Source organism: Hippoglossus hippoglossus, chromosome 2, assembly GCF_009819705.1.
Source record: "Hippoglossus hippoglossus isolate fHipHip1 chromosome 2, fHipHip1.pri, whole genome shotgun sequence".
NCBI classification, from domain to species: domain Eukaryota; kingdom Metazoa; phylum Chordata; class Actinopteri; order Pleuronectiformes; family Pleuronectidae; genus Hippoglossus; species Hippoglossus hippoglossus.
The window spans coordinates 6,625,784-6,649,320 of NC_047152.1; the positions used below are offsets into that span (position 1 = coordinate 6,625,784).

Genomic DNA, 23,537 nt, shown 5'->3' on the forward strand with positions numbered 1-23,537 from the left:
ACACTGTTTGTCCAGCAGGTGGCGGGCATGTAACACAAACCTCTTGCAACACAAACATGAGAAATAAAATCATTATCAAATAATATTCTTTAAATTGCTTCGTCTTTAATAAAACAAATCTCATATTTAATAATAAAACTAAATTAAAATCAGTTTGTATGGTTCCATATGAAGCGTGATTCAAATGACACCGCGGGACTGCATTTCCCAGAATCCAGCGCGGTGTGAATGCCTTCACGCGCTCCTCTGAAATGTTTCGCAGACTCGAGGTGACGCGCTCAGCAGCACATGAGGTACGTGACGTTAACTTTAGCGTTATCACGCGTTTTTAAACCACTAACGTGTGAACAGCGCTTTGTCAACGCGGACGCAGCTTTGCGTTAGAGTTTGAATGGCGTCGGTTACTCGCTTTGAATGCTACATTAGGAGTGTTTGCTAACAGAAGCTATGGTGCTTTAGCCATGTCGCTAACTGTACGTAACTTCGCACCTACACCTCAAATCCTGCGTTAAAGTGTGTAGCACGTTAGCAGCTAACGCGTTTAGCCTTTAGCTTGTCAGGCTAGCACGTGTAGCGCTGGTGTGCTAACATGTATCATAACTCCCAGCAGGAGTACTGACACGTAACTGAGGCCATGATGACCAGTCGGGAGGGAAACTGTGTCTGTCTTTAAACCACTAAGAAAAACTATGAAGTTATTATTATTATTATTATTATTATGATATTTAATCTGATTCTCATCTGCTTTGTCCCGTTTGGTTTTTCCTTTTTGTCTATATGTATATGTGTTCATATGTGTGTGAATGTGTCATGTATGCAGATGTCTGTACTTGTGTCTGTATATATATATGTGTAGTGTCATGTATGCGGATGTCTAAATATGTGTATGAATGTATGTGAATGTTTAGTATGTGTATAGGGGGTGTATGTATATTATGTTCTTCCATGTGTTACATTTTGACATGGTGACAAATAATAAACAGTCTTCAAAACATACTGATGAAATTACAGTTATTTAATTTGAGTTAACACGTGATTGAAAAAGCATGACCCTGGTTTATCACTTTAAATCCACAGTCACATGTGTCACATTAAAGCTGAAGTAATGACTTCATTATCTGTTATTCTTTATTATCACTATTTTGGTAATAACGCCTTAGAAGTCAAATTTTAGGTGAATTGACTTCTGGTCAGACATTATTTTACTAACATTTATTTACTTTAATATTCACAGTTAATTTGTCGAAGGTTAAGCAGCTTTGTTATATTTTGTTTCTACAGTAGAAAACTCATCCGCAGTGTGAGAATAGGTCGACTAACAACATTGTTATCTTTGCAGGTTAACAATGACCCCCCCACTCAGCGACTGGGTAGCCTGCGACCAGACAATGTCCCCGTGTGGAGCGAGGCAAAGTTCAACTCTCTGTCAGACATGCGATGAGCAGCATGTAGCATTTTAACTAGCTTGTCCCCAACCTGTTGCACAGTTTCAGTCTTCCCAGGCATGGAGAGACCCAGAGGAGTTGAAGGGGAAACCGCAGCGTGATTGAAGTTTCAACCCAAACAGATCGTTTTTCTACATTTTCTTAGTTTTTTTTAAAAGAGGAGGAGTTTTGGCCATCAAATCAAGTCCACACATGCTGATTTGACACGACAAAAGCAAGCCACACTCTGCATCACAGTGTGGTCCACCAGCCGGCTGATATAATGGTTGCAGAGGACGCAGCAGAAAGTGGGGACAGATCGGATGCAGAGAAAGAGATGGACCTGAAAGGGCTGGAATCTGAGGCGGCTGATGGACACCTAGACAAAGATGTGGAGACCGTCGTCTCTGCTTCCGAGGCGCTGTCTCCCTCCGATGCGCCCAAAGAGGAAACCCTGGACCCCAGAACGTGGAAGTGGGCCGTGATATTTTTGTGCTTCTATGGTTTTATGTCATCAATTAGGCCAGGGGAGCCTTTCATCACCCCATATCTGCTCAGCCCCGAGAAGAACTTCACCAGGAAACAGGTCAGTTGTGTCTGCAGTCTAAAATGTGTTTGTGCAGGTACTGTGCTTTCAGCGATGAATGTGAGAATACAGCAGGAAAATGTCCGGAAATTACAAGTGGGAGGGTTGATGACGTTTCTAACATGCTAGCGAATGCGAAACCTGGAAGAATGCCAATACCTCAGGATGAAGAAGAGGAGCTGTACATGTGGGATATGCAGACGAAGATGTCAGATTGGAATTGTACAAGATTCGAGTGCTTTTGGCGATGAGGGCCAACACAGGGTTGTGGGAGGATAAGAGATGCGGTCCAAACATTTTCCTTTTGGAGTTACGACTACAGTAAAGGAAAATAAGTGCTGCCACATTTTGAATATCTTTACACTATGAAGTAAACATTGATACAGCCTGTTACGAAAGAGAGACGTCAGACTAAAAGCTGAACTTTGAGACTTTCTCAGCTTTTCCTCTGAGCAGGTGTTACGCAGTCAAATTAATGAGTGCCCTGTTTGCTGATCCATCTTACTGAGGTCCAAGGTCACATTCCTCCAAACTGGGTCAATGAAACAAGTTTGTGAAGGTTTAGAATCAAGGAATGAACAATGAATTTACATATTATATCCAACTGTAAATCGCTTCCGCCTTTTCTAAAGGAGGACGGGGCTTTTTGCTCTCGTGCCAAAATATATAGATTAACACTCGTAACTTTACAAATCTGATTATTCGGTTGCAAGAGCTATACATATAGTATATTCTGGGTTCGCTGCCACAACATTATTACTTCCACTGCTTCAGTATTGGGTCATACATCCCCTTAAATCCCACACACTGGACTTTTTAAATACAATAACATGAAACTAAATTGACATAAAAAGGACCACACCTTCATCCACCTCATTGATTTGAGCTTCATTTATTTTTTCTGTTCCCTCCAGGTGACCAATGAGATCACCCCTGTGCTGACGTACTCCTACATGGCGGTGCTGGTGCCGGCCTTCCTCCTGACGGATCTCCTGCGCTACAAGCCGGTCCTCGTCATCCAGGGCATCAGTCTGGTGGTCATTTGGCTCATTCTGCTCCTCGGCACCAGCCTCCTTGAGATGCAGCTCATGGAGTTCTTCTACGGCATCACGATGGCGTGCCGCGTGGCCTACTCCTCCTACATCTTCTCCCTGGTCAGCCCCGTCCTCTACCAGCGAGTGGCCGGATACTCGCGCTCCGCTATCCTCTTAGGAGTGTTCACCAGCTCCGTGCTCGGCCAGCTCTGCTTGTCTCTGGGCAACATCAGCTTCTACACCCTCAACGCCATATCCTTGGGTTTCGTCAGCTTCGGCCTGCTCCTGTCAATGTGCCTGCCGTGGCCTAAACGCTCCCTGTTTTTCAACCAACTGCGGAATAAGGAGCAAAGGGAACTGGCTGCGTCAGCTGCCGCCAAATCCGAACTGGACCAAATGAAGCCTAAAGAGAGTGAGTCATCCTCTGCAGCGGCTCCGTGCTCCGCGTCGCGCTGGAAGGATTTCGTCTTGGTGCAGATGCTGTTGGAGGTGAGAAACGTGGTCAAGAAGCCGAACCTGAGGCTGTGGTCCCTGTGGTGGGTGTTCAACTCCACAGGGTACTACCTGGTGTTGTTCTACGTCCACATCCTGTGGAACAAAGTCTACCCCGCCACTGAGAACAAGAACGTTTACAACGGGGGAGTGGAGGCAGCTTCTACATTACTGAGTGAGACATTTTTGGAGCTACAGAATCTAGAATCTTACTAGAATGGTACTTTTGAGGTCTAATCTGTTTCATGTCATGCACATTGTCAGTAGGTGTCAGTTCCACAGTCCTCCATCCTTTTTCATCATGGGGTGCATCTCCAGCTCACTTAATTTATATTTAGATATACAGCTGCCAAATAAAGAGTTTATTTAGTTTAATGTCGTGCACCCAAATCTCAAAGTGTAAGAAAAGCATCATATAAACTGCATTTAGGAGGTTATATAACTCTTACTCTGAAGTGATTACATCAGGCTTAAACATCAAAGTTTGCTCAGTAACCAGCACAAAGGTGACTCCTAACATTACGTTGCAAAATCTGATAGCAGGTTCATGATGAGTAGACAGAAGCGTTGATGTTAGTTACACATTGACAAGAAATCTCTTCTAAACTCTTAAATAAATTTACTGATAAAAGTGTAAATATATATATATACTTTGACGGAATGAAATATTTAAACTGTGGGAAAGTAACAGTGTGATTTGCACTGAATTGGTCAGTCTGGAAAGTTGTGACTGACGTGTGTCGTTATGCAGGTGCAGCGACGTCCTTCGCGGCGGGATACGTAAAGATCCGATGGAACGTGTGGTCGGAGCTGGTCATCGCTGTCATCACAGCGGTGCAGGCGGGTCTGCTGCTCCTCATGGGCACCACAGACAACATCTGGGTGTGCTACGCTTCTTACGTCCTCTTCAGAGGCTTCTATCAGTTCCTGGTGCCGATTGCCACGTGAGTAAAGTATTTTTAGACTCCATGTATGCAGTGTAGGTTATGAGCCCAAAGTACACGTCAAATAAATTCTTCTCCAACATGCTTCCTGTCATTCTTATCACACTGGTGATTGTTCAAGTGCTTATTTTTCCTTCCTCCATTATGAACTGACTGTGACGTATAGTACACTCTAACTTATATACACCTACTGATTTCGGTTTCAGTCTAACCTTCTGTTCTCTCCGCAGTTACCAGATCGCCTCGTCTCTCACCAAGGAGCTGTGTGCACTGGTGTTTGGCATCAACACCTTCCTGGGGACCATACTGAAGAGCATCATCATCCTCATATTTGCTGACAAGAGGGGCCTGGCACTGGATGTGCAGTCTCAGGTAAAACAGTCTTTTAATAGTGTGGAAGACCCTCGAAGTGTTTTACGCAAACAACATGGAGCCTTGGCTGTTACATGTATTAAGATATACAGAGTTAGTAATTTCCCAGTGTGTTGTAGTTCTTTCGCAATGATACAGATATTAGTACGGTGTTATAAAGCTACAAATAAAACATGATAACTGATCGTCTACGTCTCAACTAACACCCTGTACGTAATATCTTAAATACTCCGACCATTTTCAAGTGCTGTCCAAATGTTTTTTTACCGTATGCAGTGTACAAGTGATAGTCACTAACCGAGAACCACATACCATCATGCATTGCGCTCGGGGTGGAGAGACCAGATGTATTTACAAATCTAAATAAGAGCTTCACGGCACAAACTGCGGCAAACAACTTTATTTCTACACTCAAAGATGGTCCTTCAACAAGCTTTTTAACAAAAAAGTATCAATACTATGTATAAAATATACATTGTTGCTGTACTTGTAGAAGTCCTGTACATAGAAGTAACAGGGGGAAGCCTCAGTAAGTGACAGAAATTAAAATGTTCACACTAAAAACTATATACCATCTATTTTGTCAACATAGTTAAGTTTTACGTCCATTTTTGGTTTATTGTCACATAGCAAATCATATAATTTAGGGGAGTTCTTGTCGCTGCTGTTGACAGTTAACGTAATCAGCCTTTCTCCCAACAATTTCCTGCTTTGACCTGATTGTCGTCACGGCGTCCTCTCAGTCAGTGTTTGATGGAATCATCACCGTGTCTGTATAATCAGATTCACTTTTCCTTTCACAGTTCCTGGTGTTCTTTATTTACTTCGTCCTTATCACCATCGTCTACTTTGTCTGCGCTACTGTGGTCATCATCCGTCACTATAGAAACCAGCCCAGAGAAGGAGGCGTGGCCAACGATCAGGCCTCACCCACAGAGCTCAGTCCCATGGGAGTAAATTCAGAGCCAGAACCTTTTTCTAACGGCAAAAGTGCCCAAGCGTAACGTCGAGAAAGACGTAGCTTAGCTGCTTTCAGACGTGCACCGAGGTCCAGACATTTTTTCTGCCTCGAGTAAAAGTCTGGGAAATGTCCGAGTGAGCCCAATGTGAGAATGGAGCAGGAAAATGTCCAGAAAATTCATAGCGAGCGAGTGGAGGTGTTGATGTCATTTCTAACACGCGTCGGTACAAAACTGGAAGAATTCAAATACCTCAGGATGAAAAAGAAGACACCAACAACAATGTCAACTTGGGAATACAACGAGATTCGAGAGCTTCTGGTGGTAAGCGCCGACGTGTTGTAAATATACACACGTGATCTCCACAGCGGAATTTATACGTCATGTCCTGTCTCGTACGTGCTCCACCCCCTCGCCTCAATGTCTGCTGTTGGTGCTGCATTCTTTACATGTCAAAACGCAAATTCCAGGTAATGTCCGCACCCAATTTTTCGGACATTTAGCGGAGTTCATGTCTGAAATCGTCTCTTGTGATGTCGGTGGAGAGGTGCGTTCGCTGCTGAGCCTTAATCATAGAAGTGCCTCATCTTCACATCTCGGGAGAGTTGTGTATTTGTTCCTGTTTGGATGCTGGTTTGTTGTGAGAAGGAAAATCTTCTGACTCTATCTCTGCTTCAGTATAGAGAAAAACCACAAGGGACCATTGATGTAATGGCCAAACTTTAGCTTCTGTTGTATTTTGTATAGGAAACGAACCTGAAGCTGTAACATTATGAGCTGTCCTCTTTCAATTCATTACTGTGTGATCACTAAAATGACTTTTGGATCATTAGCCTTGTTTTTATCATCGACACTCCTGACGCACTTAATGTTAGATAATAACTTTGTTAGTGCCAAATGAAAACAATCGACCACATCAGTATAATTACTCTTTACATATGAATACTTTTCACATCACATTGTTATAAAATCTGATTATGAAGGGTACTTTCTTACGACTGAGTATTAGGGCCACGTCAAGAAAAACAAAAATCATAGATCTAGGGAATAAAATCTTAACATTACGAGAATGAAGTCGTAATAATGACAATTTTTGTGGGTCCTCGGTACAGGATATATTTTTTTTAAATACTTTTATTGTTGAAATATTAGGACTTTTTTCTAAAATTATTACCACTTAATTTTTGTAATATTACAGCTTTTTCTCTTTTAAATTATCACTTTATTCTCTTATTAAATCAGACATTTTCTTTGATTTCGTTTCTGAAATTGATGGCTTTTTTTCTCAGTAAATTAAGACTTTAATATGACGTTTTTCAAATTAAATTGCAAATTTATTCTTGCAATATAACTTTATTCTTATTACCCTATTTTAATGTTAGCTTTTCTTTAATGTGACCCTAATGCTCCGTCTGCAGATTTTATGGTGATTTGATTTTTAAATGATTTTTTTTATCTGTTGTAACACTGATAATGTTGATCTTTGACGACCATTTGTAATGTAGAAACATACAGTACAGAATATGTTGAGTAGGAAAAAATCTCATATGAAACTTTATCGCCAGATTGGTTTTCTTCAGTATCTCAGTCAATATTCCTGCTGCTAATTCTCTGCCTGGTACTTGTGAGGAGAAGAACCTCAGAGACGAGCTTCACCTCCTCAAACCAGGGTCAAAACTCAGCTATTTTTACAATCAGAAACTGAAGAGGCGCTGGTGTCCGGCCCGAGGGAAACATGGGAATCTAACACATGTTCAGGGTTAGGGTTAGTTGAATACTTCTCACACTAGTTTCTGTTTGTCTCGTTAACTGAGCTTTGACTTTACATTCACAATGTATAGATATGTTTTATTTTGATTGAAATAGTTTCTGAGAAATGATGAAACTGTGAATCTGTCTGAATGCTGTAAAAGGAAAACTGATATTTGATATTACTGATTGTATTCACAAATAAATGACATTTGGTGGATTAAACAATGCTCCTGGATTATTATTTTGATGTTGACCATAATCATTCAATGTTTTATTGCAGAGAAAGTTTGTTTTAATATTTAAGGTCCCACAATGTTTGACTCATGATCCATTTAAAGCCGAATATTCTCTTGTCGCAGTTTTCATCTATTAGTTGTGATGTTTTCAACTCAGATGCTTTTGATTTGAAATGTTTTAGAGCCATGAAGAGGAAAAACAAAATGTTATTGAGCAATAATCCAATAAATAACTCCTCAGTGGTCATGTGACTTCCCTCGGGGGGGTCCTGAACTCTAGATTGATAGCCACTGCTGTGTGATGCATGTCACATGGGAACGTCACATGTCATGAAGTCCTTCTGTTGTCTATTACTGCCCCAATGGGAAGAACTCTACGTTTCCTACACCATAAATCATTATTCGTCTTTTTCTTGATACTGAATTGTGGATTTTTGCAGCTGAAATAACAAGTTTAAGAAGGGTGTTAAATATTTAAAACTGTTGCTCTTAGTTGATGTGAATGTTGTTTGGTCAGCTGCAGTCCTCCCTCGCAGTGTGAAGACCAAGATCTGCCTGATTCTTGTTTGTTTTCCTGCACTTCTTAGCAGGAGGTCGGGTTTTTTCCCTCGACTGTTTCTGCAGCTGAACGCAGAGACGAGATGAAACCTTCTAAATCTAGTTTTTCTAACGTGCAACAGCCGGTTTCTCTTCCTCCTCTTCTTCCTTCGTCCTTTGAGTGAATAGAGACTCAGCAGATTGTGGATTGTTACATTTAAACCCAATTTAGCTGAGAACAGTTGTTGTTAAATTGAATTTAAAGTATCTGAGAATCAGCAGAGGCTGGACAAAGGGAAAAATCACAATCACACGGGAAGAAAATCCAGTTATTTCTCCTGTTTCTCCTAAAATGCTTCTGCAATCATTCAAGCAAATGTTACATAATGTGAATATGAGTGAAATGTGTCGATGTGCTGCCTTCAAGTGGTCAAATCCTGGTATAACATCCACATCTCATTTAATTCTTTAACTTACTTTTGGAAAAAAGACTAGACATGGAAATTCAAAACACGTGATTTGATATTCTGTCAGTTTTATTCAATATAACCTTCATGAAAACACATATCTTCATCTTCATGTTCTCACACAGCAAATCATCAGCAGACAGACTTTAAATATCCCAGTGCCTCTGGTTTCGAAATGTCTCAAACCTTTTAAAACTCCCAAAAGTAAATAGAATTAGTGTTTTTTTGTTAGTTGAAATAACAACTTAATATCCTCAGCTTTAAAACGACAAGGAAAAAAGTAAGAAAATGACTCAAAACTCAAAGCAAAACCAAATCTGTTACCTGCTCTAATTTATACATGAAAAAAAAATAAGAGGAAGAGGTTCTTTCATCCTTCTGCATTTCAAAAATAGTCAAGTGGAAAATGGGGAGATTTTTTAAGGTTTCCTTTTCAAGTTTATTCTCGACATTAGCTCGATTTAATTCTCTACATTTCTACATTTCAACTTTATTCTCAATTTGCTAAATTGTGTGTTGGAAAGCTGCAAAACCAAACATTTAAACATCTGTCTTTCAGAACTCAGAGCTTAATATAGAGGGAACATTCAAAGGACAAATGAATAGAGGAGTTAAATAAGATCATACATTCAAAAACAAGAACAACTGATTGACCTTGAGCTAAAAATCTCCCATATTTAAACGAGTTTGCACACTGGCTGTAGAGGAGTCGGTGGAAAAGGTCTGCACAAAGCCTGTATTGTTGCTGTCGGCCTGAACCAAACAATGACGTCCCTCTTCCACCTTATTGAAAGTCCTGCTGTGCTCTAACGCCACGAGGCTGCGTGATCCACACTAGAAACTACACTCGGCCGCCGGTTTAATGAGGCTGGGGCAGCAGTTGGTGTCAGATTTGCTGTCGGTCACAGGAAAGCTGCGTTTCCTGGCATTGTCTGAAATCTCTTCTCCAAGCAAACCTCAGGAAGAGCTGAGATCTACTTCAAGTGTAAAACCTTCTCTGTGGCTTTTTAGTCAAATCTGGGATCGTTATTTCTGCACGTTTTGTCCATTTGTCCGTTTATGTCATCGCCGTTTCCTCTGATGGACGATAAAAGGACAGAGGACAGAATCACACACCCGATAAAAACATTACATTTACAGATATATAAACATGTGATTATTTAATCTGTTACCGTCGGTTTGTTCCCTTTCTCGATGAGTCGTTCCATTAGACTCAGCATCTCTTGCTATATTGGTGATATATATAGATTTCAGCTTTTTTTATCATAATGAAAACATTTGACAAACATATAATAAGGGCTGTGGCTCAAACTTACATCCCCTCTCATGCTTGCTCCAGAAATCTGTAAAGTGCGACAAACAGAATGAATTTCTCTGAATTTAAAGGCATCAATAGGAACAAAGGGCGCGAGTGGTTTGAGTTACTGACCTGCCTCCCAAGGCATGGATTCTGCAGGGGGGGGGGGGGGACAGACAAAGAAGATGTGACGTCACAGAGGCCAGAATATATCGAAAGGAAGTGATGTCATGAGCTTGAATGTGGTTTATTCCAGTCTAATGCGTCAGTTTGGTCTTTTAGTTATAACTTAAACAGATTTTTATCACATTGTCAGCTTGATTGAATCTAAGGGGTCTCATCAACTATATAAAGATTATAAAGACGTTTAACTGAAATCCAACAAGAACTGTCAAATATATTTAAAAAACAAGAATCCAAACTTTTACTCACAATACTTTAACATGCTTTTAGTTTGAAAGGTTTGAAAAAATGTCTTACCTTTCTGGAAGAACCACATCCCTACAAGGAAATAAACACAGCGGCCATTACTAAACAAAGCAGGATTCTGTTGCTTCATGCAAAGGTAAACGACAGATAGCCTGTATATAGATTCATACCTGCTTTCCACCTGTGTACGAGAACCAGCAGCAGCACGGCGCCCAGCAGAGAGATGAAGACGATGAGTCCAGTGTTGATATTCAGTTTCCATTCAGCTTCTGGAAGACGACAACAACAGACACACTCATGTTGCTCATGCAGCAGTGACGCAATCTAACTCCTAAACGTCTCTAGAATATAACTCACTCGTCGGGTTGGCGATGGGTTCGCTGCTCTCCCGACTGACTGGATTTTCCAGCTCGCAGCTGAACTCCTTTACACTCAGACTGTTCTCCTGAGAAATGAGTCATACACTACAAGTTCAACCACGTTTATACTACTCACAAAATGTCATATTATAAGAAATGAATCAGAAAAGAAAACTAGGGCTAGAATCAATGCTTATTTTCATCTTGATCGTTCATTTTTAGTCAAATCAAACATTTTCCAGAACATTTTCCTTTCGCCAACCTCCAAGTAAAATGTCTGGAAAATGTCACAACAAGCGAGCGGGCGAGCGTTAATGTGCAACTGGAAGAAAACAAATATCTCAACAGAAGAGATTCGAGAGATTTTGAAAATAAAAACTGACGCCAGTGTTGATGTGCTGGAAACAAAAATGTGATTACATCACGTCCTGCATGTTCTACCCTGGCTCCTCCCCTCGCCTGTTCTGGACAATCTCCTGCGGCGTTCTCCGTATGTGAAACACAAATTCAAGAAAATACCCGGACCCCATTCTCCGAACGTTGAAAACGTCTGTCGGGACACAAACACTCAGACAACACGAACGCCACCTTTTCAACGTGGTGATCTTTAGAAGAATTCGTCAGTTGGACGTCGTCCGACTTCCAGTTGTAGATGACGAGTTTGACATCTTTGACGTTTCCCTCGCAGGTCAAAGTGCAGCTGCTCTTCTCTTCGTTGCAGGATGTAGTTACCGTGGGAACGGGGACTGGAGCTGAACAAAAAAGATGAAAATTAAAAACTGTCCCCGTGGTTGATGAACGTCTCTGAACTGTGACTCACCGAGGACGGTGAGGAGAGTGGGAGTGGCCATGACGCTGTTGATTTCCGGTGTGTACAGTTTGCTGTCATTTTGAGTCAGTCCCCTGATTGTCATCGCTCCACTTGAAGTGTTCAGGCTCCCGCGCTCTTTAAAACACAGTGTTAGTGCAGTAAAAATCCCACAATGCAACTGTCGTACCTCCTAGCGTCAGCGTACCTTTAAAATGACGATAGTAAGTAATATCTGAGTCGGCTGCTTCCCACTGGACGGCGATGTTCAGACCATCTCTCCAGATGATCTTGGTGATGGAACCAGTCACGGAGCCGGGACTGAGGACGACGTCATCGCCCACCTTCTTTTGAAGCTTCATCTCTGCAGCGACTCAAAGAAGAAGCACCGAGTGGCGATTCTCAATTTAAAGCAACACTATGTGAAACTGCTGAGCACCAGCGCCCTCTCTAGTCATGTCTAAGCAATAGCAGAGTTTGGATGTAGCAATGAAACTAAGTCAATCTCCGATCAAGAGATTAAACTGAAACACAACTGAACGGTGGAAATTACCCATGATCCCCGGCTTCCTGAACCAAAAGAGCTGCCGTCACAAATACAACAAACTGTTTAGAATTCCACATATTTTAAGTTAATTCAACATTAAGCTGCTGGTATTTTACAAGCAACTGGTTATTATTTAAACCAAAAAATAACTCTAATTATTGATTGATTGATTTTTTTATCACAGTAATTTCAACATTTTTAAGTTTGGGACTTTTGGCTGTAGACAAAAAATAATCTGAAGGCATCCTCTTGGCACTGAAATTACAATTTGCACTATTCTCTTTCTCTATTACCACAAAAAAAAGAGAACAGGACCTGAGTTGAAACAAGAGTTGTTCCGATGTTATATCTCAAAGAAAACGGTAATATTGTTTTTATTACAAGGAGTGGAGGTTTTATATGTGTAGCTACATATACATCTAATGTTTCTTTCCACATAAATATTTAGTAAAATGCTCCTTTAAAGGTTTTCACTAATGTGAACATAAAAAAACAGGAAACATAATGGCGTCATTGAGTTACACTGCAGTTGGAGCCCTGTTTTCCTCCAATATTTGTTTATGTACTTGTAAATAAATCCGGCCGAATTATCTTTTAACAGTTCTTATTGTACTGTGTATAATTTAATTTACTAAGAACAATCGATAAATAACTTTAATTCTGTAGAAAAAGTTAAAATCGGCTTATTCTAAAGCAAGTTCTGTAAGAAATTCCTTTCCCATGACTCAATTGCACATTCGACATCAGGATCTGGTTAGAATGTGTTTTTCTTATTATCACTATACGAATGAGATCAAATCCCTCATACACTTTGCTGCTGACAGTGAACATGAGCTGCTGCCTAAACAACACAGTGTACACACGGCTTCATACTGGGTGCGGTCAGTGGCTGTGGGAAATCCCAGTGGAGCGACGCATCCTGCACAAAAACACCCAGAGAAATCCAATGTAATCCAGAAAAAGGGGCATTTTTCAACACATGAAAGTAAATGACAGGACTCACCAGCCTGTGAGGACACGAGAGCCAACAGAGCTGCAAGCGCGCACACAATCTGCCACATGTTTCCTTCTCCGTCTCTTCACACAGCCAGAGACCAGTTCAAATCCACACCTCTACTGGTCTGCGGCCAGAGGAACATGTCCGCTTATGTCATGTCAACGATGAAAAAGATACATTCAAGCTCAATTCGTCTGGTAAAATAATCAGTTCATTGCTGCGAGGCGGAGCAGAGAGGTGGAAGAAAAGCAACAGGGTCAAAGTGAAAGTAAATGAAACCTCAGCTCAGACTCCGCCTCCGCTGTCATCGCCACAAACACTAATTATAATCCTGCCAAAGCGGTTTCTCACCCGCATTACCATATTTAAAAATATATGGGTCTATAATAAATACTATTATCTATTGTACAATAATAAAAATCTGAAAATATTTCAGTTAGACTATAAACTCATGCTACTCTATGTTGTATTAGGTTTTGTTTCTTAAATTATGTATATTTTTATAAATGCACAATCCAAAGTGGAAAATCCGGATGTTGCTGCTGCAGCCAGAAAACATGAAGGCCTTAGTAAATCTCTGAAAATATAAATAAAGAAAAAGTGCCACTTTTCTGCCACCTACTGTCCAGAAAACTATATATATAAAATATATATAAAACATAAATGGAATAAAAACTAATATATACAACTGTAAAACAGAATATGAACCGTGTGAACATATCTTCTGTAAAATCCCTTTGAATAAATCAAATGCAGAAATTAGTCACGAAGGTTGTTGGACGTGAACTTGTCATCCTCTTGTTAGCATGCTTTATTTCTTGACGGACGATACACTTTGGACCTTGATTTTCCAGGTCTGACTAATCCAGAGCCTAATAAAATACAAATGTGCTGAAGAGTTTACGGATGAGGATGCTCAGGATTTATTGAATCCAATCAACAGACAAAATGATAAAGGGTTTCAACATATTCCATTAACAATAAATCTTACACTCATTTTTAAAGTGAGTCACAAAGCCTGACGTTATGCTAGAAAACAAAGGTTGAAAATGCATTTGGAAACAACACATTAACACAAACAGTTACAGGAACAGTGCTAAAGCAGCTGAGCGTGTCATCATTCGGCCTGTGCTCCCTCCTCTGCAGCCAGAGGCTCCAGCTGCAGCCACAGGCCTCCCTCGGCCCGCAGGACGAGCTGGGGGAGGCGGCGGACGCCTCCGGAGCTGGTGCCCAGTTCAGGGTTCACCCCCGGGGTCAGGCGGAACCTGAGGAGGGTCAGCGCCACGACGACCCGCAGCTCTGCCAGGGCGAACTTCTGACCGATGCAGTTCCTGTGAATACACACACACACACACACACACACACACACACACAGATGCATTTCTTGGCTGTGTCAGGTCTTATTTGTTCTGGTTTGAAAAGTGCACGAGGAGCCTTCACCTGGGGCCTGAGGAGAAGGGGATGAAGGAGTGAGACGCTCGACCTTTTGCGTTGGAAGGGTCGAAACGCAGAGGATTAAACTCCTGCCAGAGGGAATCAATCACACGGGTTAAACATGACAGAGATGAATGAAGGTGAAAACAAAGTTCTGTTCGTCTCTCACATGTGGGTTCGTCCAGACTGTTGGGTTGTGGTGGGTTCCATAGATACTGACCAAACAGATGGCACCTGGGGCACATTTACACAGACAAAGACGCTGAGTTGAATGTACCTTTACTTTTCATCTCTGGAAAGGTCACACACACATACACAGTCTGCAAATGAAGGCTTCTCAACATCTGTTTCAGAAGTCCGTCCGTCTCACCCTCTGGAACTGTGCGCCCCCCCGGCAGCTCCATGTCCTGGGTGTACTTCCTGGTTACGGCCTGAACAGGGGAGTGGAGTCGAAGGCTCTCTCTGATGCACATGGTGGTGAAGCTGAGGTTGGACAGATCTTCCCTTTATACAGAGAGACAAGTGAACACATGTTGATACATATTCACAGTTTCAGCTGCACTTGATAAAACAGGGGTTGGACATGTCCTATACGGAGACTCTCTGACCACTCAAGTCCACGTCCATCTCGTCCTTGCATCACTTCCATCACTTCCTGCCTGCACTGCTCCTGGTAGTCGGCATGGCGCGCTAGGTTGTACAGCGTCCAGCAAATCCCACTGGCTGTTGTGTCGTGACCTTTGGGGGAAAAATGGGATTCAACCTTCAAGTGTCAGGATTTCTCTTCCGTCGCAAGAGGATTTTAGACGAAAGGAACAAACTATCTGAGACTAAGGAATTTAAAACAAGGGTGGTAAAAGGCCCTGTTGGTCGTACTTACATGTATAAATATATTTTGTACTGTATTTAGCATTTACATTCATCCTGTAATTAACACTTGTGGCCACAGAGGCCGCTGTTTAGTAAAAGTTACTTTGCCTCACCGGCAAACATGAAGGTGTTGGCCTCCGCCTGTATCTCCTCGTCTGTGAGGCCTTGTCCATCCTCATCCTGCAACAACACACAAACCATAGTAAATGAAGACGGACGAGATGACGGCTTCCCAAAAACGTCTTGATCGCCCCCTGGTGGCTGTCTGCAGTATCGCTCATAAATCCCGCCTCTTTTATTTAGTCGTTTGATGCTATAAAAACGGTGTCTTTTACCTTTGACAGCAGTATGAGGTCCACGAAGTCCTTCCTGCTCTGCGACGCGGTGGTGAAAGTAGTGTCTGTCTCCCTCTGCTGGCTGATGAGGGCACGGCGCTTCTGAACCACGTCCCTCGTGAACCTGCAAACATCAATTTTTCGTCACTATAGGATTTGATAGAATACCATAAGGTACTACAGAGTGTTATACATTACTACATGTTACTGCAGAATACCCCGTGCATGTACTGTACCTGTGCACAACACTTAAGGCCTGTTTGAATTGTTTTCCCTGCTGTGTTTTCCAGTAAATCCAGTCCCAGTGGTGTAAAATCTTTTGGCGGCGCTCGATGATCAGGTCACTGAGCTCCACTATGGCCGACACGTACTCGCTGCTGGACCTGGAGAAGAGATGGTTTTAAAATAGAAATACAAAAGTCGAGTTTGTGAAATGGCGACGTGGTAAAGCGGGTGTCCTCACTCCTGACAGTTGCTGTTGTAGCTAAATGCACATCTGAGTAAACTGTCCAGAGTCATCAGAGTGACATGGTCGAACATCTCCAGGTTGGTGCGGCCCTCTGCCACCAGGCGGTGCCATTTACCCTGAAACACAGAGTGGTAGCAGATGTGTGTTTTTTACACAGTTATATGTGTGTTGTGTGTATTCTGTGCATGTGGCTCACATGCATGGTGTTGGTCGAGGTGTTGAACGTGGTGATGTAGCTCTTCAGGATATCGAAATGAAACGCAGGAGTGAGCAGCCGCCTCCTGCGAAACCACTCCTCCCCGTTACTTATCAACAGACTCTGTCCTGGGACGTCAGGGAGACACAGTGGGGAGGTGAGGGCGACAGTTACAGGACAGTAGTTACCGTAGACTGTACGTTAAGATGGACGACACGACTGCTCCCCAAAAGTGAAGCCAAAGTGTCTTGATTGCCCCCTAGTGGCTGGCTGCAGTATAGGGCATAGCGGATGGGACATGGATCGAGCTAAGGTCAAAGTAAACGTCAAGTACATTTATCTAAAAGATTTCTTTGGCTTCCATGTTTTTATACAGTTAAAGGTAGTTGCATACAGCAATGGGAATCACCATCGTCTGACTTAGTTACCATTAATTTATAAGTCTCCACAGTTTTTACAATTTAATAACTTGATTTTATTAAACAAAAAACTGTCAAACTCAATCCTAAATGGTTTTGCAATGCCAAACTCAAATGAGCTGTGAAAAACTCACCAAGCCATGGACGCAGGTGACCGTAGATAAGCTCGTCTTTCATTGTAATACTGCCTTAAAGGACAAAAAAGGAGGATTAGCGAGCATTAGACAAATCTTTGGGAAATGTGGTTTTCTTTGGATTATTCTGGATTTGTTTGCCATATTTAAATCTAATTTGACTGGTAACCTTCGATTGTGTAAACCTACCGGGTGCCATGAGCAGAGGTTTGACGTAGTCAGGGTGGAAGACTCGGACCAGGTGATAAAAAGGACCCAGGAACCAGCTGCAGGAGTGTTTGTACATCTGCACCAGGTCGTCCACCTGGAGGAGACCCTCCTCCGTGCTCTGCATCTGAGGCACAGAAACATCACTTGTTATTTTATCTGTAAAGATGAACTAAATCTTAATTATGTCTTTTAAAATGAGATCATTGTCAGTCTAAGTTTAAAAGGTGAGAAAGGTTTGGTGGGTGAGTTTAAAGGAAATGCATTACAAAGAGGAGATTTAGCAATATTCACGTTTTGAAACATCCCGTGTCTCACTGAGAAATCTGCACATTTCCTGAAGTGTAAGACATCAATATAAGAGCTGATAAATGAGTCTATTCATGCATGTTAGTGTGTGTTTCTCCTTGGTGTGTGTGGGTCCTACCTTGCCCAGGTGGCCTATCAGCCAAGAGTCTGCATGCGGCCTGCTGAAGCCTGACAGTCTGTGTGTGAACCAGGCGTGACGAGCCAACAACCTCACCGCCCACACCACAGCCACGGCAACCAGCCCTGTACCGGCTGCACACAGGACCTGACAGAGGCCGGCCCAGCTGAGGACCTTGGAGAGGACGCCCTGGAGGACAGACATCCTGGGACAGAGCGAGAGGTCTGGTGTGGCACCGACAGTGGCTGTGTTCACAATGAGAAGTTTGGTGATGTTGAAATCAAGCGTTCCAACCGTCACTGAGGTTATAACAACAGGAAGCACTGTTCTTGTGTGATGAAGGAGTTGAATGTCACACACACACCGTGACACACAGGGAGGGTCAGGACAGAGTTCATTATTTATCTCACAGCAGCTAAAGTGCAAATAAAGGAACCGGCTCCAATCACAAGATGGGAACTTTATCCTCCGTCCCAATAGAAAAACAAAAAAGGATGATGTATTGGCCGGGAATCGAACCCGGGCCTCCCGCGTGGCAGGCGAGAATTCTACCACTGAACCACCAATGCTTGGATGATGTGCTGTGACAGCGCCAAATACTGGCTGACTGCGGTATTGTTCGCCAAATGTTGTAAATCATATCAAAGTGTGCCACGGAAATAATAATAAAACATGCTAGTATAATAATATGCCAGTAATAAATGATATATATATATATGTTAAAATTAATAATATTACTGGCAAGGGTCCCCCTTTTGTTGACGTTACGTGCACTCTACGGTTCGATTCCCGGCCAGTGCAACACGACTGTTTAGCTAAACGGCCCTAAACTCCCATTCATCTCTATGGTAGTGCTAAACCACCATGGACGTAATGCCCCTCCCGGCCACTGAACATTTTGGCGCTGTTCCCGCTTCCTCTCCTCTCTTCCTCGTCTTTTCCACTCCAGTGACTGAAGAACAAGAGACCACAGCAGATGCAGCGCCTTGCTTCTTAATAGAAGTCAGTGTTATATTTTGCCTGTGCTCCATTTTGCATTCAACGCCTCGTTGGCGCAGTAGGCAGCGCGTCAGTCTCATAATCTGAAGGTCGTGAGTTCGAGCCTCACACGGGGCACGTGTTTTGTTGTCTCTTAAAGTTTTTTATTTATTTAAATTACGCAGACGGAGACATTGATACGAACACGTGGAGTGAACACGTGCGTTTTGCCGCTGCATTAACATACATGATCCATATTTTATAAACATGTAAGCGACGTGTTCAAGGCTTCGAGGAGAAGAGTGCTGGGTTTTCCGAGGAGCTCCTGAAGGCCTCGGTGATGATCCACCTGAGGGATCTGCCATTAAACAGAAAAGTGAGAAATGAAACGAGAAGAAATCCAGGAACCGCAGTTCGTCTCTGATGTCCACACGTGTCCGCTGAGGTGAGATCCGAACAAGATCCTGTGGCCGAAAGGCTCCTGGAAGCCGAGCTACAGTTAGCCGGCTAAACTAGCTAGCGTTAGCTTGTTTACTTTGGTGGAGGTTTGGCTCTCCAAAATGTTCTCCCTTGGTTTGTAGATTACAAATAACATTTAAAAAAACAAGTGTTAATAGTGCCGTGTAAATTAATCTTAAATAATGAAATACAAAATTGATTGTAACTTTATCAAATTAATATTTCAGTGTGTTCATCCTAAAGCATTTTTAGCATTTTATCTTATTCTTATATTACTGGATATTTTTTGTATTATTCACACGAACTTAAACAGCTATTTTAAGGTTAATAATTAGTTTTAGAATTGTGAAATTTGCTTAATCTTTCTGTTGTGTCCTTTTTTAAAAAGCATTTGCCATGAGATTTTATGACTACAAATACAAGTAAATCTGATGTACTGTGCAAAATGCTAGCACCAAATCGTAACATACGTGATCTCAAGGCGCGTTACATAAGAGGTCAAGACCTGTTTTGTACCCAGAGACAGTGAAATACGACTGAATACTGTGAGTGGTTACACTTTGAACTGGACTGGGAAAAGAATCGAATGCTAAATATTTGCAGTAATGGCAGATGTAAGTGGAAACAGTGCGGGAACAACGATGAGAAGTTGTTTCAGACATCTCACTAATTCTTCTATTCACAGAGCTCAGTTTCTAATTCCTCCCCTGTGTGCATGTGGCAGGTTTTCAGCTTGAAATGAGCGAGATGGCTGACGGGTGTGACAACCCCAGGACGTCCTCGCCTGCCTCCAGCTCCCCAGTGTCGTCTCCCTGCTGCAAATCCACCCAAACATGGCTGCCAGTTGAATCTCCCCTGCGCCCTTGCTGGTTGAGTGATCAAATGGAGCAGGAGGATGATTCTGGGGACCATCGAGTTGGGCTGCAGACGAGTGAGCCTCCTTCGTCTTGTGTCTTTGAGGAACTCTTTTGCTCCAGCCAGGGTTCAGTCCCTCTGGCCCCTCTGGCCGGCGCCTTCATGGCCTCCTCCTGGCCGCAGAGCGACGTGGTGAAACAAGGTTACCTGGGGAAGCTGGAGCGAAACCACAGGCGATATTTTGTCCTGAGAGCGGGAAGCCACACGGGGCCGAGCCGACTCGAGTGGTACAGGAGCCAGGAGAAGTTCACAGCCGCGAGGAAGTCGGCCGGCAAAGCTGCGCTGTTTGGATCGAGCAAGCAAGGGTTGGTATAGTTACACATCCTGAACATGTCCCTTGAACCTTTGATTCCTGAAGCTGTGGATCAAGTTATATAATATTAGTGCGTCACAAATTTCAGCTAACGTTTTTCAATATGTAAATAAATATTGATTAAAATCTGACAAACACTTCATCAATCATTCAAGTCTACAATGAATTCAACTGATTTTCCTTCAGGGTGATTTACCTGAGGTGCTGTCTCGGCGTGAGTCGGACAGGCAGTTCCAGGAAAGGACACACGGTGGCGCTGTATGCAAAGGATCAGACCATGGTGCTGGTTGTGGAGGACCAGCAGGAACAAGAAGAGTGGTACGTTGCCATTAAGAAGCTGATGGAGGAAGAGCGGAGGGATGAAGAGCACGGAGAGGGGATTGATGAAGAGGATGATGGGTATTGCACTCTGCCCCCTGCTGCCTTTTTCAAAGAGGTGCGTCCAGATTTACATTTCTCTACATACACTCGAATTTAATCTAAATAAACAGAATTAAATAGACTTTAAGTTTTTGATAATTTGATGGCAAGTTGAAGTTTCCTGAGCCTTGACAACTTGATATTCAAAACTACTGAAACCCTCAAATTTGGAGGTCTGTTAAAAACATCCCAGTCAACATATTAACTTTTGATAAAATCCGCCATATTGTCCAGAATTCACTGTGTCGCCTTAAGGTAACTCTGTAGTTTGTGTTTCCCAATGCTGAGGTCTTCACTCAATCATATATTATAACTCAACCTAAACTCCCTGGCTGTGTGTATACTTTTTTTCCCGCTGTCATCAAATAATGTTGGACATAAAAAAAGAGAACATTTTCAATATAAAAGACCTTTTCATGTACAACCTCTTGTTTGGAAATGAAAATACCTCCGACGGATCTTCATCTCTGCTCCCCTCACTTGGTCTCAGGTCTGGCCCGTCTCAGTGAAGCCCAGAGGTCTGGGTCGTTCGAAGTCCCTCGGTGGAGAGACACGGCTCTGCCTCACAGCGTCCTCGCTCATCCTGGTCAAACTGGGCGCATACAGCGATTTGCCGTCGGTTACGATACCTTTGCTGAGCGTTCGGCGCTTCGGCCATCTGGACGGCTTGTTCTTCTTGGAGCTCGGCAGGTCAGCACCTGACGGCCCTGGAGAAATCTGGATGGAAGCAGGAGACCAAGGTAGTGAAGGTTACATCCATAATTCTACGTTTTCAAACTGATCCTATCTCTGTCCACACAAGCTTTTTGGCTCCGTTTCAGTTAATTTCACCTGATAACGGATATCACGTGACCACTCACGTGCACTGGGCATAAACAGGAAGCATTTGGTTGCAGATTACTCGAATAACAGCTCGTCCTTTACCCATATAAGTTTGAGTGGCTCTAAAACTCTTCACCATAGGACGGTGACCCTCCTCTTCATGTCTGTTCTGTCCAGGGAACCCAGGAATTGCCCAGCACATTCACGAGGTGGTTCGGGAGACAGTCCACGCTCTACGAGCTCTTCCAGACTTCAGCCAGTCGCCGACCTCCAACCAGCCTCAAACACTTCTGCTCTCAAAACGCAGCAGATATAAATACAGAGACAAGCCGATGAACATGAGGCCGCTGACGCTACCTCCCAGGAACACTGACATCCACACGAGTCCCACGCAGTCTTACATCGAGCCCGGCAAACCAAACGCCACCAAGCCTGAGTCCACTCCGAGCCTGGCCTCACGTCTCAGCCCTGTCGGGTCCCAGCGGAGCTCCGTGCCTGAGACCGGCAGCTACATGGAGATGAAGACTGAGCACTGCGGTGATGCAGCCCGCCGGTTGGAGAGCTGGGAGCTGGGAGAGGAAGAGGAGGAGGAGGAGGAGGAGGAAGAGAAAGGGCCGGGCTACATGATGATGTCTCCACAGGGCAGCCGCAGCTCGTCTGTGTTGGCCCAGGATGAATATGTGTCAATGGAAAGTCCACATAAAGACAGCAGGCCTCCAGACTCGTCCCCGTCCTCTGGCCTCCACACATCATTCTACAGGTGAGTTCAACTTTCCCCCAAATTCATTCGAGACACAGCCAATGAAATTAAACAAACTATTACAGTGCATATTATTTGAATACTGGCTTTTATGATGTATATCAGCAGGTTTAGTACAGTGTATATGGGTTAGGGTTCATTTTAATAGTGTGTGATTTGGCAAGAGTGTATTAGGACTCATTTCAGATGTAGTAGCTGCCTTTGTAGCTCAGATTAACTAATGAGAGACATCTATTTTTTTCTTTTTTAGCTCCACCTCTGACGACTACTCTCCTCTGCGTCCATCACGTCCTCAGACCAACGAGCTCAGTCAGAAAACAGAGGCCGGCCAATCACAGACGAGTATCAGCTTCTCTACTCGACCGGCGGATGAGCAGACGTCAGCAGCTCAGCACAGACGCCACCCGGCACAGACCAGAGCCCCCTCCTCTTCCTCTCCTCTGCGGAGCGTCGACGGGCCTGACACGATGAAGAGTCCAGTGCAGGCCAGTCCGAACTCTGACACGGGCCGGTCCGGTCGATTCCAAGCTGCTCCAGACCGGTCGGCTTTTAGAAGATACCGGCTGTCGTCCTGTCTGATGTCTTGCTTGCAATCCGAGGACAGATCCTGAGTCGTCATTCAATATTTAGCTCATGTTGCTGCTGCTCTTCCTTTGGGATCATGTGTCTTAACACTGGAGAAAAAAATAGTTGTTTTTGTAAATCACTGAAGTTTCTTACGTGTCTGTAAATGCACCGTGTTTGTCATATTTGTTGGTTGTTTTTGAAGAATTGGTTAAATCAAACCTGGATTTTGGGCCTGAACTACACAGCACTTGAGGATGTTGCACTGTCATTGGATGTAAATGAAAAAAAAAGAATAAATTCATGAGAATATTCAGTCTTTTTTGGCCTTTTATACTCGATACAGCTCAATGGAAGACTGGATGTTATACTGGAAGATGATGTCACAGTCTGGACGCTTCTAGTAGGTTTTCGGTCTCAGGTGAATAAATGAGGAGAGGTCAGAAGCTACTTCTTAAATATTCTTATGCTTAATAACAATAAATTGTGCTTTTACTGTGATATTAAATGTTGCAGCAACACAAATAAACCTCTGATTGTTTGATGGATTAATAACTGCATTTAAAAAAAATTAA

The 23,537-nt window shown here is 43.0% G+C and overlaps 4 protein-coding genes and 2 non-coding genes across 10 annotated transcripts; 3 read left to right on the forward strand and 3 right to left on the reverse strand.

Moving 5' to 3' along the window:
* The first annotated feature begins 223 nt into the window (after window positions 1-223).
* slc19a1 (solute carrier family 19 member 1) lies at window positions 224-6,277 on the forward strand. 3 transcript variants are annotated; one of them, XM_034609549.1, is made up of 6 exons: window positions 224-293; window positions 1,340-2,010; window positions 2,925-3,711; window positions 4,288-4,480; window positions 4,711-4,852; window positions 5,656-6,277. In XM_034609549.1, the coding sequence occupies exons 2-6, from the start codon at window positions 1,708-1,710 to the stop codon at window positions 5,854-5,856; spliced, it is 1,626 nt and encodes a 541-aa protein (XP_034465440.1). In that variant the 5' UTR covers window positions 224-293; window positions 1,340-1,707; the 3' UTR covers window positions 5,857-6,277. The 3 variants fall into 3 exon arrangements, with proteins under 3 accessions (XP_034465440.1, XP_034465451.1, XP_034465462.1); XM_034609560.1 differs by lacking the exon at window positions 224-293 and adding an exon at window positions 330-661; XM_034609571.1 differs by lacking the exon at window positions 224-293 and adding an exon at window positions 330-473.
* A 3,471-nt stretch (window positions 6,278-9,748) lies between these two features.
* Window positions 9,749-13,500, reverse strand: LOC117775978. The gene is made up of 11 exons (XM_034609622.1): window positions 13,247-13,500; window positions 11,905-12,069; window positions 11,709-11,834; window positions 11,477-11,640; window positions 10,887-10,974; window positions 10,700-10,798; window positions 10,581-10,601; window positions 10,233-10,253; window positions 10,120-10,146; window positions 9,976-10,029; window positions 9,749-9,880 (listed from the first exon to the last, which is right to left on the reverse strand). Exons 1-11 carry the CDS (start codon window positions 13,302-13,304, stop codon window positions 9,861-9,863), a joined length of 843 nt encoding a protein of 280 aa, XP_034465513.1. The 5' UTR covers window positions 13,305-13,500; the 3' UTR covers window positions 9,749-9,860.
* An 827-nt stretch (window positions 13,501-14,327) lies between these two features.
* On the reverse strand, window positions 14,328-18,007 carry LOC117775964 (cytochrome P450 4F3). 2 transcript variants are annotated; one of them, XM_034609586.1, is made up of 13 exons: window positions 17,732-18,007; window positions 17,287-17,431; window positions 17,098-17,151; window positions 16,545-16,672; window positions 16,343-16,464; window positions 16,116-16,262; window positions 15,880-16,003; window positions 15,658-15,724; window positions 15,283-15,412; window positions 15,045-15,178; window positions 14,844-14,908; window positions 14,681-14,763; window positions 14,328-14,571 (listed from the first exon to the last, which is right to left on the reverse strand). In XM_034609586.1, exons 1-13 carry the CDS (start codon window positions 17,933-17,935, stop codon window positions 14,358-14,360), a joined length of 1,617 nt encoding a protein of 538 aa, XP_034465477.1. In that variant the 5' UTR covers window positions 17,936-18,007; the 3' UTR covers window positions 14,328-14,357. The 2 variants fall into 2 exon arrangements, with proteins under 2 accessions (XP_034465477.1, XP_034465486.1); XM_034609595.1 differs by lacking the exon at window positions 17,732-18,007 and having other exon boundaries at window positions 14,844-14,945; window positions 14,977-15,178; window positions 17,098-17,147; window positions 17,287-17,412.
* A 222-nt stretch (window positions 18,008-18,229) lies between these two features.
* Window positions 18,230-18,300, reverse strand: trnag-gcc. The gene has a single exon. It is a non-coding gene; the product is annotated as a tRNA-Gly (tRNA).
* A 474-nt stretch (window positions 18,301-18,774) lies between these two features.
* trnam-cau lies at window positions 18,775-18,847 on the forward strand. Its single transcript has one exon. It is a non-coding gene; the product is annotated as a tRNA-Met (tRNA).
* A 155-nt stretch (window positions 18,848-19,002) lies between these two features.
* On the forward strand, window positions 19,003-23,085 carry LOC117775945 (insulin receptor substrate 2-B-like). 2 transcript variants are annotated; one of them, XM_034609530.1, is made up of 6 exons: window positions 19,003-19,154; window positions 19,893-20,388; window positions 20,583-20,832; window positions 21,307-21,556; window positions 21,816-22,398; window positions 22,649-23,085. In XM_034609530.1, the coding sequence occupies exons 2-6, from the start codon at window positions 19,907-19,909 to the stop codon at window positions 23,007-23,009; spliced, it is 1,926 nt and encodes a 641-aa protein (XP_034465421.1). In that variant the 5' UTR covers window positions 19,003-19,154; window positions 19,893-19,906; the 3' UTR covers window positions 23,010-23,085. The 2 variants fall into 2 exon arrangements, with proteins under 2 accessions (XP_034465421.1, XP_034465428.1); XM_034609537.1 differs by having other exon boundaries at window positions 19,119-19,205; window positions 19,891-20,388.
* The last annotated feature ends 452 nt before the right edge of the window (window positions 23,086-23,537 follow it).

Excerpts from the sequence above, each read along its gene's own strand:
- LOC117775964 (XM_034609586.1), bottom strand. The coding sequence starts at position 17,935 with ATGTCTGTCCTCCAGGGCGTCCTCTCCAAGGTCCTCAGCTGGGCCGGC. Across the intron at positions 17,152-17,286 it reads ACCTCTGCTCATGGCACCCG|GCAGTATTACAATGAAAGAC; the intron begins GTAGGTTTACAC and ends TTGTCCTTTAAG. Across the intron at positions 16,673-17,097 it reads TCACCTGCGTCCATGGCTTG|GACAGAGTCTGTTGATAAGT; the intron begins GTGAGTTTTTCA and ends CTGACGTCCCAG.
- LOC117775945 (XM_034609530.1), top strand. The coding sequence starts at position 19,907 with ATGAGCGAGATGGCTGACGGGTGTGACAACCCCAGGACGTCCTCGCCT. Across the intron at positions 21,557-21,815 it reads GATGGAAGCAGGAGACCAAG|GGAACCCAGGAATTGCCCAG; the intron begins GTAGTGAAGGTT and ends TGTTCTGTCCAG. Across the intron at positions 22,399-22,648 it reads CTCCACACATCATTCTACAG|CTCCACCTCTGACGACTACT; the intron begins GTGAGTTCAACT and ends TTTCTTTTTTAG.
- slc19a1 (XM_034609549.1), top strand. The coding sequence starts at position 1,708 with ATGGTTGCAGAGGACGCAGCAGAAAGTGGGGACAGATCGGATGCAGAG. Across the intron at positions 2,011-2,924 it reads AGAACTTCACCAGGAAACAG|GTGACCAATGAGATCACCCC; the intron begins GTCAGTTGTGTC and ends TGTTCCCTCCAG. Across the intron at positions 3,712-4,287 it reads GGCAGCTTCTACATTACTGA|GTGCAGCGACGTCCTTCGCG; the intron begins GTGAGACATTTT and ends GTCGTTATGCAG.
- LOC117775978 (XM_034609622.1), bottom strand. The coding sequence starts at position 13,304 with ATGTGGCAGATTGTGTGCGCGCTTGCAGCTCTGTTGGCTCTCGTGTCC. Across the intron at positions 10,975-11,476 it reads AAGATCACCACGTTGAAAAG|GAGAACAGTCTGAGTGTAAA; the intron begins GTGGCGTTCGTG and ends CTCATTTCTCAG. Across the intron at positions 10,602-10,699 it reads CGTACACAGGTGGAAAGCAG|GGATGTGGTTCTTCCAGAAA; the intron begins GTATGAATCTAT and ends ATTTCCTTGTAG.